The sequence below is a fragment of the Danio rerio genome, chromosome 19 (genome assembly GCF_049306965.1).
Source record: "Danio rerio strain Tuebingen ecotype United States chromosome 19, GRCz12tu, whole genome shotgun sequence".
Lineage (NCBI taxonomy): Eukaryota > Metazoa > Chordata > Actinopteri > Cypriniformes > Danionidae > Danio > Danio rerio.
Genome location: NC_133194.1, coordinates 14,329,111 through 14,343,469, shown reverse-complemented (window position 1 = coordinate 14,343,469; position 14,359 = coordinate 14,329,111). Strand labels below are relative to the sequence as shown.

The 14,359-nt window shown below is 35.1% G+C and overlaps 1 protein-coding gene across 4 annotated transcripts in view; it reads left to right on the top strand.

Moving 5' to 3' along the window:
* zfpm2b (zinc finger protein, FOG family member 2b) overlaps window positions 1-10,306 on the top strand; it is a 93,706-nt gene extending 83,400 nt beyond the window's left edge. For 2 of the 4 annotated variants that reach the window (XM_005159561.5, XM_073931002.1), the window contains 2 exons: window positions 2,431-2,637; window positions 6,904-10,306. In XM_005159561.5, coding sequence (XP_005159618.1) covers window positions 2,431-2,637; window positions 6,904-9,233 — 2,537 coding nt within the window. In that variant the 3' untranslated portion in view covers window positions 9,234-10,306. 4 annotated transcript variants of the gene reach the window in all.
* The last annotated feature ends 4,053 nt before the right edge of the window (window positions 10,307-14,359 follow it).

Genomic DNA, 14,359 nt, shown 5'->3' with positions numbered 1-14,359 from the left:
GGCATGCTGTCACAAAGTGCTCACGCGTCTCTGAAAGGTAGCATTGAGTGTACTTCACTCTTATTGTCCAACTCCCCAATTAGTCCACGTCCTAATTCTAGCATTTAGTGCCGGCATATCATGTCTCTTCTTGTTATCTCGCGTTCCAGACTTTTGTAAATAGTCATATTTAAAACTTTAATCCCCTCAATGGAAGATGACGCGCAGACAGAAAGTCCGTCATTTGGACAGATAAATGTTATCTCAGTCACAAAGCACTCGTTCTCCTTTTTAACCAGCTAATGAGTTTGTTCTGCGGACTCCAGTCGAACGTTTCATCCGCAGCCCTTCAGTTTGATAATGCTGTACTTTTATCCGAAATGCCCATTCTCTTTAGAGGCAGGGAAAAATATACAGCGTCTTCCACAATATGCTTGTCCCTCACTTGTTTGTTGCCACTTCAAAGCAGTGGCATGCATTTATGTGGCTGAAAAAAAATACTTAGCTGTGTGGGGGTGTGAAAAGTAGTGCGTTGGTATTTACCACTATGTAATTTAGCATAAATTAGATAGAAGGTAAAGTTTACTAATTCCGGTTCTGAAAACTATTATCTTGCATTGATGCCACACTGCCAGGAAAATCATTTCCAATGGAATAAAAGAAAAAAAGGTTGCTGGGAGGCTTTTGTGACAGGAAGAAAGAAAAAATATGCAAAATTTCTAGACAATATATACAGGCCTGTAGCCAGGGGGGTTGGGTCAGGGGGTGACGGGGGGTCCAGGTGGTTTAAAACACTCACCCCTTACTGACAAAGGTTCATATTTGAGCTTATTTGTCCCATTTTGACCGCTATGGTGAGATTTACCTCTTTACTTCTATGTGTGATTAGATTAAACAGGAATCGCAGGACTGATTTTTCTAATCCCTACAGGCAAGAAAAAAGAAAGTAGTGACTGCAGGTTGAAGGAAAGTAGTGGAGTAAATGTACCAATACTGCACTAAAAATGTACTCAAGGGAAAGTAAAAGTACACATTTGGTAAATTCCTAAAAAAAAAAAAATACTCAATTACAGTAGTTAGAGTATTTGTAATTTGTTACTTTACACCACTGGGCATAACACATATCAGGCTCATTTTAAATCGTTAAATTTGCCCAATATTCTTCAAAAGACTGTAGGTCTTACCTATTTATAAGTAAGAGATGTCTAATTATTTAAGATGCAATAAATGTAGTATGATAACATATTCTTTTATATGACTTAAATGCAGGTCTGAATGTATAGAGATGAAGGCAGAATTATTAGCCCTTCTTTGAAATTTAAATTCATTTTCAAATATTTCCATGATGACAGCACATAATATTTAACTAGATTTTTTAAGACACTTCTATACAGCTTAAAGTGACATTTAAAGGCTTAACTAGGTTAATAAGGTTAACTAGGCAGGTTAGGGTAATTGTACAACAATGGTTTGTTCTATAGACAATTAAAAAATATATAGCTTAAAGGGGCTAATCATTTTGACCTTAGAATGTTTTTTTTTATTAAAATCTGCTTATATTTTAGCCGAAATAAAACAAATAAGAAAAAAAAATCATCAGACATACTGTGAAAATATTCTTTCTCTGTTAAGCATAATTCGGGAAATATTTAAAAAAGAAAATTCTGACTGAAACTGTACATACTATTTTATTAGTTATTGTTCAAGACAGTAATGTTCAGCTTAAAGTGCAATATAAAGACTAATAAGACTACTTAGGTTAACTTGGCAACTTGGGTTAATCATTGGACAACAAGGGGTTTTTTCCAATGTGAAATGAGAAATTCTTAAAGGGATTATTAATATTTAGCTTTAAATATTACAATTTTCCCCCCTTATTTTTATTATCATTATTATTTTTTGTTGTTTTTCCTTTATTTTTATTATTATTATTATTATTATTATTATATTATTTTCTTCTTTTTTGTAAAAAAAAAAAAAAAACGACAACAAAGATAATGATATGTAACTATTTGTACTGAAGTGATGTTTTTGCAATACAAAAAATTAACATTTAACTATTTTTAAATACTTTTATTGGAGCCAAACTAAAAGAAATAAGACTTTCGCCAGAAGAATACAAAATACTGTAAAAGTTTCCTTGCTCTGTTAAAGAATACTTGAAATATTTGAAAATTTCACAGGAGAGCTAATCATTTTGCCTTCAATATTATGTTGTAATAAGTGCAGGTCAGAAAATGCTTTCTTTCTTTTAATTATTATTATTTTTAAGTATATTTTTAACATTAATGACAATGGAACATAATTTCATTCATAAAGTTATTTAAACATTATAGTAGACACTTTTTTTTTTTACATTTTTATAAGCTTTTATACGTATTTAGCATCTTCATGCTTAAAAAGTAATTAAAATGCTCTATTAAACCCTAAGCTTTGTTCTTTTTCTTGCAGGAGGACATGTGTGGTGTTCCACAACCAAAAACATCATGGAAGGAGATGAGCTCGCAGCCTGTGTGGTGGATTTGCACTCTCATCTTCAAACCCCAGGCCCAAATCCCTATGGTCAAGGGATGTACCCGTCCCGACAGCTGGATGCCATCCAACTCCTTCCTCAGCAAGCGGCCATGGCATCCATACTGCCCGGCGCTATCATCAACAGTGAGTGCCGCATTATCAGTGCCACAGTGGATAGACTGATTAATGTGCTTGGTTAAAAATGGAAATCCATGTCAAAGAGTCATCACGGCTCCGATGTGCGTGTTTGCCATGGATAAGAGAATTACCAAGGGTTGAGACTGACCTTCAGTTTTGCTGAAATTAGATATTTACCCTCTTCCATTCTTCGATTACAGCTAACAAGAATTTGATGCGAACAACATGCCGCACATTTGCATAGTGCATGTGTGTATAGGGCTGGGTTATGTTCATTCTTCGTTCTATTAGCAAGGTTATTTTAGTAAGCGAAAACTAAGACTAAAGCATTGATCAAAAGACAGCTTTGCTACATGAAATTAAATTAAATATTCACAATAAATGAAAATCTAAAATTCTGTGAAACTAACAACAGTCAACTAACTAAAATAAAAGGATATAGGAGCACCCTTAGATGCACTTTTACAGCTAAAAAAAATTAGTTAAGAGCATGATTATGTACAGAAACACATTTTCTATATAAACAAAACATGTGTTCTTACATTCCTTCATCTGTCAGAACATGTAAACTAGGTGTGTTAAAATACAAATATGATTGTTAATATGAAGAAGCTTGACTTCATTCTTCATCATTTTTGTTGTTTTTCATTTAAGTTGCACTTGTGTGGGGTCTGTTCTAACAATTATTTTATGACTAAGAGGTTTGTAAGCTGTGCTAACACTAAACTTAGCTTTAGTTGACACTGGATGTGTTATGCTAACTCTGATGAACTATTAATACTAAAACTAAATATATAAAAGCTAAATAGAAATGTGTTCACAAAATAAAACGAAACTAAAACTAACCAAACTATTACTCAAACAAACTACAATATATCAAACAAAAGTGCTCAGGGGTTGCTGAAATACAGTTTTCTCAGTCGCTTTGGTGCGTTTCTCACAACACCAGTGTATTTCTGCACAACAGTTAATGCATTTCTCAAAACAATTAGTACAAACTGCAAAACCTAGCTGATAACCTGCAAAAGCGCGTCACATGCTCAAAATGGATAGTTCAATATTTAAAAGCAAGTATTCATGCCAATCAAAGTGTCAGTATCATCAAAATGAAAAGTCCTGGCACCATTGTTTATGAACAAGAGAGTCAAATGGCTTTGTCATGTTTTCATCAATGCAAAAAAGTAAGATGTTGGTGTCACTTCCTGAAAATGCTCAAGACAGCACTATATATTTGCACAGCCATTTGAAAACTACATTAAAGTTGGACATCACTGCATTTAGTGAGGTATCTGAGTACAAGACACTGAATATGTATGTTTCACATTTTTACTCTGCATTTGCTCTTTACAATCCTAATTTATTCACAGCATTGTGCAAAAGAATAAACACACCCTTACAGTATTTACAACAAACATAAACTCCCTTTGGGTTGAACTGTGCACAACTGTAAACAAAATTGCAGTACATATCGGAACTGAACCTGCAACATACACAGGTCTGTAAATCATTCATCAAATTGTTCAATTTTAAAGGCATTTTCAGGAAAATAAAGTTTTACCTTTTTTTTAATAAAGTTTGCTTGGCCGATTTTGACATCAAGTTCAACATTTTTGTATGTAATGACTCAAGTAATGAAATGAGGACTGTTAATTTTATATAGAATGACTATTCAGCATTTACAAGTTTAGTTCATTTTGACTGACATGACATAAGCAATTGATAATGTTATAAATAGCAGAGAGTTGAATGAAAGCAATTGATGCATGTCCAAAAGCATTTGCTATTTGTTGAAAGGAATGAGAAACTGCTACTAGGATGTGCACAAATGACTAATTGTTTTGAGAAATGCATGACCTGTTGTGCAAATGTAAATAGTGTTGTGAGAAATGCACTAAAGCGACTGAGAAAAACTGTAATATGGTGGTTCTTTTTGGGTACAGGATTCATCAGAATAAACAGCAAAAATCAGTCCAAGGCACTCAAAATATGTGGAAAAAAATATTAAAAAGCCGTATTGACCCGGCATTAGGTTGCCCTGATGAAGGTAGTTGTTTGCTAAAATGTGTAGGCACAGTTTTAAGGAATAGCCATACCAATAAAGGCTTTCAATATTTTATCAACATTTTAAGTGGCTCGGACTGATTTTTGCTGTTTAAACCAAAATAAAACTAACATTTACAGCCATTTAAAAAATCATATCAAAATAAAAACTAATTTAAAAATAAAAAAATATATAGTAATCTATAAATTAATAATAATTTGTTATTATATTCTAGTGTATATTACTGTACAATCAGAATACAAATATATCTTAGCACTGATTGATCAATTATAGTTTTATTTTTTTACTTTTGTATCATTTATTATAGTTTTTTGCTAGACATGAACAAATCATTTATTTATTTATCTATTTATTTTAATGACTATATAACACATAATTATAAATATTTAGGATTCTGCACCATTTTGAATTGTCTCACAAAAATGTCAACTGAAAGCATTTCTCTGGTGGTCTCAGACCCCACTGTAATTTAAAATGCTACAATAGCTTTAGATAACTCAATATGGATCTGCTTGTGTCCATTTCTGTCTTTGTAGAAGACATCTTCCCCTGTAAGGCATGTGGCATCTGGTTTCGGAGTGAAAGAAACCTACAGGCTCATCTTATGTATTACTGCAGTGGGCGACAAAGGGACCCTGAGATGGTGGCAGAGAAAAACGCCAATATCAGCCATCAAATGCTCCGCAATTGCACATACCCCCAGTGCAATATGAGCTTTGCAGGCTCGCATGCCCTGGAAATGCACTTATCCACACATAACTGTGAGTAAACCTAAAAGACATTCTTTTGAAAATAATCATTTGACCACAATTATATGAGACAGAGAAAAAAAAGTGTAGGTATGAAGACCTGCTTACTAAACAAAAAGTTGTCTTCCAGCCCTCTCAGTTATGGTTATGGGCAATTGCCTGTTGGCCAAGCTACAGTAGAAGCCCAGAAAACGATCTAGGTGTGTTGGAAGACCAGCACGTCTTATTTTTATATTTTATATTTAATTTTTAATTAGTTTTATATTTATTTAAATTATATTTTATTATGTTTTATATTATATCATTATTATACATAGTATAGTATATTAGGAATTTTTTCTGACTATAATGTTATCCAAATGTTAAATCATTTTTGATGATTTTCACATTCATTTGATGGCCCTCAGAATATGTATTCCTAGGAATATATGACAATATCATAAATCAAAAATAGAACCAAGCCTCTGCTGTGTTCATTTTTTATCACTACTTGAATTCTGATAGATTTAATAAAAATAATGAGAAAAAACTGAGAAAAAAAATATTTTTTCTAACACATTTTCAATATGTGACAAAACTTCATCCACATCAACGGGGGCAGATCATTTTGCTGTTTCAACCCCTGATTAGGAAGAGAGTAAACCGAAGGGAAGTAGTATAAGGGGCCAAACAGCGAACGCGCTTTTCTGTTCTAAAAATGTGAGGTGCACCACACTGCCTTTTTTGTTGACAAGAAAAAAAGAAGCACGGCTCGATTTTTATGTCACTGGACAATGACTGAATCAGCTGCGTATTGTGCGTGAGCAGTTCTGTTAATATTAATATAATTTAAAAAATTTATAATATTGTGATATTCAAGATTTGTGAATTATACAGAACTGGATAACTCAAAACAGCAACCACTAGTCTATCTTCCATCTTCAAAAGTCTCTGTAGTTTTCTTGACAACACAAACACTGCAGGCACCTCAATGGAAACTCCGCCTCTGCTTTCATTTGATTGGAGAATCAAAAAAATGCGACTGATGTAATGAGATTTTTCCACTTAGAGTTGACTTTTTTACCCTCAAGCACACAGCGCGCAAAAATGCGAGTCACAGCAGGCGCGCATAAGCAGCATGCACAACACTTGCGCCCCTTATTAAATTATTCGAAAAAGGTGCCTCTTTTTACAAGATCTTATCTACATGGGTTATATTGCAGAATTTAGCTCCAACAACCTCCAACCTCTAGTAGCCTTGGTTTGCAGAGCTGCGGCCTTCCAGGAATCAAGTTTGAGACTATTGCACTAGACCTTCCCTTACTCTAATATACCTAAAACACAGATTGCCTTAAAAACTGTCAATGGGATGGAAAGGGTTAAAAACCATGAATGTGTAGGAGCATGTGTACAGCATTTGATTTGGCTATCCTAAATTGTGCATTATGATGTTCACTAATACCATTCTTTTTTTATTTTAAGGTCTCAAGTCTGATGAGGTGTCCACTGGAAGTAACTTGAAATGCACCATTTGCGACTACTCTGCTGAAACTCTCATGGTGCTCCAGCACCACATCCTCTCCCATCTGTCCCAAACCGGCCTGAGATGCGGTCAATGCCACTTCTCATTCCAAACCCCCAGAGAAATGGCCAAACACCAGGAGCTACATGGACATAATTGTACGGTCACCAATAAACCCATTAAAGAAGACAAAACTGATAACGCTCCTAACAGCATCACAAGTAACTCTCAACAGGTCAGAGCTAAGACGAACATCAATGACCTCCAGGAAAGCACAGCACAATGTGATGTTACTCAAATTTCAGATCTGCAAAACACGGACAGTAGCCAGAAATCCAATAAAGGCGAGGCAAACTCAGGAAACAAGGCCAACCTTTCATATTCCAGAGTCAAGTCAGAACCTTCTAGTCCTCGTTTAGCCTCTTCACCCATTCAGCACCACCTTCCTCCTGCATTTCCCTTACCCCCTTTTATACCGCATGTTCCGTTCTCACAGGATATTACTATGGGGCCGCAGGCATCTGAGATACTGGCCAAAATGTCTGAGTTAGTCCATCGCAGGTTGCGTCATGGTGGAAACTCTTACCCTCCGGTCATGTACAGTGCACTTGTACCAAAAGGAGCAACATGCTTCGAATGCAATATCACCTTCAATAACCTTGATAATTATTTGGTGCACAAGAAGCACTACTGCAACAGTCGTTGGGAAAACACGCACAAATCACATGACTTCTCTGGACTTCTGGATAAACCAGCAGGCACTGTAAGCCCTAAAATTGGAGCCAGTTTGGCTGTTATGCTAAATGCCGGCCATCCCTCTGAAGTGAAAGGCCAAGAGCCTAAACCTTGCAATCCCATTGCAGGTGGAAAAGTAACAGATGAACTGACCGTTCAAGTTAAAAAAGCATCCACTCCATCTGGTGCACAGGAGAGACCAAATGGTACACAGCTGGATTTACAAAGCCAGAAAATGCCACCCACTGAAACTGACCCCAGCCACACAACATGCGAGGCCTGCAAGATCACCTTTAGTCGACATGAGACCTACATGGTGCACAAGCAGTATTACTGTGCCACTCGCCATGACCCTCAAATCAAACGGGCAAACAATAAAGGACCGGCTAATCAAAAGGCAGTACGTCCACGTAAAAGAAGAAAGGCATACGAGTTGGCCAATTCTGAGCAAGAACAAATGCCACCAATGGGTATGCCATCATTTCTTGGAATGCCCACTTTAGGAGGACCATACATGTCTAAGGACACACTGGATAGCTTCAGAGATCATCAGAGATACAACATGATTCAGGGGTTAGTGCCCAAATACCCAGAGGCTTCACTGACAGTTACGAAATCCGCTCTTGTGTCAAAGTGTAATATAATCTCAAAGGAAGAAACTGATGCACCCATAGATCTCAGTAAAAAATGTGTGCCACAGTTTGGTAACACTCCTGTTTCCCCTAAAGGACTAATGGATTATCATGAGTGTGTTGTGTGCAAGATAAGTTTCAACAAAGTTGAGGACTATCTGAAGCACAAGCAGAACTTCTGCCCGGGTACTATTTTGCAAAGTGCTTCCACTGAGAACAAAAGCATCAAAAAGGAAGTTCCCAGAAATACCAACAACCTCTTAGAGAACCCCCTCTTTGAATTTCCAGCTCCACAGATAAAGACTGAGCATCCAAATGCAGTGCCAACTTCTGATACCCAAGCTTCAAGTGAGGAACAATTAATCCCAACAAAAGATGACCTGAGGAACATGTTTCAAACCTCTTCAACCTACCCAAGTCCTGCTAAGAAAATGAGACCTGATGAGCAAATTTGGCCTTACTATGAAATCAAACCCACCGATTATGCTACAGGGATGCTGGTCTCACAAAGTGAAAGGAGACAGAGTCCAAACGAGGGCAGTGAGGGAGAAAAAGATCAGCCAATGCCTGACGGTAGCCATCTTAGCACAGATGACCCTGAGAACCAGAGCCAGTCCTCATCTCTAAAGGACAATGTTGAGATTGAGGAAAAGATGGAAGATGCTGAAAATAAACATGAATCCCCCACACCAGAGAGCCGTTTAGATGATCCCATCAACAGTAAGGATGTCACCACACAGATGCCATCTATAAAAACTGAGGAAGTCTCGACTAGCTTGAAGAAAGCGTTGACTGGGTCCATTGCCAACTCAAGTAATGTAAAGTACTGTCGCCCGTGTGACATCCAGTTCAACAATCTCTCAAATTTTATAACGCACAAGAAGTTTTACTGCTCATCTCAAACAGCAGAGCATGTCAAATAGTGGACAACTAGTCCACAGTTGTAGAAAATGTAGTGTTGGACTCAATCCACGTACATACTGTCAGCAGTGTAAAGATACATTTAGGGCCTCTTGTCACAGGACCCGAGAAAACATTGCCCGTTGTCCACCCTTGACAACTGCACTGCTCGAATCAGACATAATTTATTGCAATGGACACTTTCTCTAAACAATACCATCTGCCCTCTCGTCTTTCACAAGCCTTGAACCTGTCATTAATTTTCACAAGCACGTTTCTGCCCCCTTGTGGTCATCATAAGACGTTTTTACGATTCCATGCTGGTGTACTCAGCAGCAGGAGGACAATCAAAGCAGGATTAATCCTACCAGTCATTTATTAGAAACTTTGAAACTATTTGTTGAAAATACTGTGTGCTGTTTCTTGTTTTTTTATGTATTTATTTATTTAATAATAGTTGCAGCTCCAAAAAAGATCTGAAGTGAAAGACAAGCTAGTGAACGTTTCAAGATTGTGAAAGCAAGCCACATTGTAGAAACTGATTAAAAAGAAAAGTCTACAGATGGTGGGACTACCACTGGCTGATTATTGTTTATCCTTTGACTGGTATCCTTAAGACTGGCAATCATGTTTTCTGAATTAATAATTGTCGATACATGTAGAGTCTAGTTTGTCCTTGATGTTTCTTTATGCTTCAAACCTTTTTTTCTTGTCAATGCAGAACTCTTCTTAAAAAGGTGACCTGTATGTGTGTTTGTTGATTCCTTATCTCTTTTTTAAATATCTGGCTTCTAATGCAATACTTTTTAAAAGATAAATCATTATTTAAAGCAGTATTACGAAAGGGTAACTTTTTTACTTGGACCCCAGAAATTCTGTGTGAAGTGTTTACGGAGGTCGTACAGAGAAGGGTTTACACTTGATATGAATAACTCACTGTAAACTTTCCTACAGAAAAATAATCTTGTCAGAAAAAAAGGGAAAAAAAAAGTTGTCAATAATGTGTTGCTATGCATGTACCTGTATGGAATGAAATTCCAGAAATGTGGGAAATGTTATTTTATGTGGCATAAAAATTAAAATTCTTATCTCAGGACAGCAGTGTGACAGTGAATTTACTACACTTTTTGGGGGGAGAAAGAGAGAGGCATATAAACTTTATGGTAGTGTTTTCCAATTTTGCTTTGAAGGGCAATGTCCTGCACAGTTTGACTACAAAAAGCATCAACAATTACCTGTACATTTCTACAAGAGATTTGGGAGATGAAAGGTTCTGCAGTGGAGAAAGACAGTGTGATGAACTTGTGTCACATGTGCCTTTAAATCCAAAAAAAAAAAAAAAAAAAAAAAAAACGTAATTATGTATGAGGATGTTGTTGCAAAATCATCTTTAACTTTCATTAAAAAACACTGCTCTGTAGTTGCATCATCCTTACGTTAACGATAGTGGTGGTATGGCGTTGTTGCAAAATATGCAAGCATTATAGCACCACTTAGTGTTATGTCAGGACATAACATGACTATTTGTTTTAAAAAGGAAAAAAGTATATTAAACGTTAAACATGAATGTATAAAATAATTGTTTAATTGATTAAAAATTAAATATGTGTGCATGAGACCCTATAAATTAAACGTATGGAAACATTAGGGAAAAGTACTTGATTGAGATTTTGGTACAAAGCAGATCAACAGAATAATAATAATAATAATAATAATAATAATTATTATTATTATTATTATTATTATTATTATATTAATCATGTATTTTTCCCCACATAAATGGAGGTCAATGGCAACATAAATTCGGTTATCAGCAATCTTAAAATGTCTTATTTTATGTTCAGCAGAGAAAAAGGACTTTAAAAAGGTCTGGAACAATTTGAAGTGAGTAAACCAGAATTAAATTTTTTGGGTGAACTGTTATTTTATAACAAGATTATCTATCTCGCAGCTGGCTAGCCAAGCCAACATTCTCAGCACCCTACTGATCTATATCTGCTACTCTATATAACATAGTCATACCATGCCTGATTATTTTATAATAATAAAGCAGTACAGTTATTGTAATTATATACACCACACGATTTTTATTTACAAGACATGCATGCATGCATATATATATATATATATATATATATATATATATATATATATATATATATATATATATATATATATATACACACACACACACACACACACATATATACATACACACACACACACACATACACTTTCCAAATCCATAAATAAGCACTTGCACCCACTAGTATATTTCTTGTATAATAATACCAAAAATTTCTAATCAGCCAATCATATAGCAGCAACTCAATGTAGATTTGGTCAAGATGATCTGCTCAAAATGATGATCTGCTCATGATGTTCAAACCGAGCATCAGAATGGAGAAGAAAGGTGATTTAAGTGACTTGGTTGTTGGTGCCAGACAGGCTGGTCTGAGTATTTCAGAAACACTGGGATGGCCAGACTGGTTTAAGCAGATAGAAAGGCAACAGTAACTCAAATAACCACTTGCTACAACCAAGGTATGCAGAAGAACATCTCTACAACACATCCAACCTTGAGGCGGATGGGCTACAGCAGCGGAAGACCTCACTGGGTTTCACTCCTATGCTCAGAACAGGAAACTGAGGCTACAATTGGCACAGGCTCAACCAAAATTTGACAATAGAAGATTGGAAAAAGGTAGGCTAGTCTGATGAGGCTCTAGGGTCAGAAATTTCACGGGCATCAACAACATGAAAGCATGAATCTGTGCTGAAGCAACTGCTTGATGCTATCATGTTCATGTGGACCAAAATCCACAGGAATATTTTCAGTACCTTGTAGAATCATGGTGGTTACATGCACCATATCTGTGGAGTCTGCATGGACAAATCATCTGGAAAAATAGAGCCAACTGTCTAAAAACAGAGCAAACACCATGCTCTCACCCCTGTCTTTAGTTCTCTATCTGAGTAGTTAATGTAGTTATTACAATAAACAGAAAGTTAGTTAGTTACTTTATACAATATTTACATGAACAATATACTGTTGAAGACAAAATGATTAACCCTCCTGTGAAATTTTACTATAATTTATTTTTTAATATTTTTCAAATGCTGTTTAACAGATTAAGTACAATTTTAACAGTATTGTCTATTATATTTTCTTCCGGAGGAATTCTTATTTATTCTTTAAAAAAAAAAACTGCTAAGGTCAACATTATATGGCCCTCTCATAATTTGCTACAGAATAAACTTCAATGGCTTGCCAATAATCTAATGAAACTAGTTAAATGGATGTAAAATTACATTTTAAGCTGAATGCCAATACAGTTTCCTACAAAATATCATCTGCTGTCATTATAGTTAAGACAAAATAAATGAGTTATTAAAAGTTAATTACTAAATCCGTTGTTTAAAAAATGTGTTGAAATCTCTGCTAAGCAATTATAATTAATTCATTAAAATGTGCTTTTTTTAAGTACTGTTTGCAGTTACTCATTATAAATGAATAATTTTAAATTAACTAATTTAATTATTTGTTACCTAATGCATATTTGTTGAATTTAATTAATAATATTGATTGTAAACTGTTCCCTCAATTTTATTGGGTAAAAATAGGTTAATCTCTTTTACAGTATAGGATATATATATATATATATATATATATATATATATATATATATATATATATATATATATATATATATATATATATATATATATATATATATATATATATATATATATATATATATTTCCCAGAGATGGGTTGCGGCTGGAAGGGCATCTGCTGCATCCGCTTGCTGGATAAGTTGGTGGTTCGTTTCGCTGTGGTGACCCCGGATTAATAAAGGGACTAAGCCTACAAGAAAATGAAATGAAAAAAAAAATGAATATATATATATATATATATATATATATATATATATATATATATATATATATATATATATATATATATATATATATATATATATATATAAAGTTTGGATACATCTTCTCATTCAAATAGTTTTCTTTTTTTTTTTCATGACTATGAAAATTGTAGATTGACATTGAAGGCATCAAAACTATGAATTAACACATCTGGATTTATATACATAACAAAAAAGTGTGAAACAACTGAAAATTTGTCATATTCTAGGTTCTCCACCTTTTGCTTTGATTACTGCTTTGCACACTCTTGGCATTCTCTTGATGAGCTTCTAGAGGTAGCCACTTGAAATGGTTTTCACTTCACAGGTATAAGTGGAATTAAGTGAAATTTCTTGCCTTATAAATGGGGTTGGGACTATCAGTTGTGTTGTGCAGAAGTCAGGTGGATACACAGCTGATTGTCCTACTGAATAGGCCGTTAGAATTTGTATTACGGCAAGAAAAAAGCAGCTAAGTAAAGAAAAACAAGTGGCTATCATTACTTTAAGAAATGAAGGTCAGTCAGTTCGAAAAAATAGGGAGAACGTGTCCCCAAGAGCTGTCACAAAAAGCGCTACGAAGAAACTGGCTCACACGCGGGCCGCTCCAGGAAAGGAAGACCAAGAGACACCTCTACTGCTAAGGATAAGTTCATCCGAGTAACCAGCCTCAGAAATCACAGGTTAACAGCAGCTCAGATTAGAGACCAGGGCTGCGTTTCCCAAAAGCATCGTAAGCCTAAGAAGTTCGTAGAAATGATCGTACGACTGATCTTAATATTACGGTCTGTTTCCCAAAAGCATCGTAACTTAAGTAGCACTTGAAAATCTTAGTGGATCTACGAGTGCTCTGGAGTAATCGTAAAGCCTTAAGTGCATCGTAAGGAGACAGAGTTATGAGGGCACCTGCTGGACAACCGGCAAATTGCACCTACAATTTACTTCTCTTCAAAGTCATTACTCATTTTATTTGTACGTATATCTCTATTCATTTATATTTTCTACACATTACACAATTCAATATACAAATAATAATGAATAAAGAAAAAAATAAAAATTACATAATAAATGTTAGAATGAAAAAAAAAATTACACTGTTGTATATGGACATTTCGAGGGTAGTAGGCTACATATGTTGTATTTAACAGAAAATATTTAATGTGATTTAAAGATGACACAAATAAAGGAGGAACTCAAAAAAATGTGTCAATGACTTGCTGGCGTGCCCC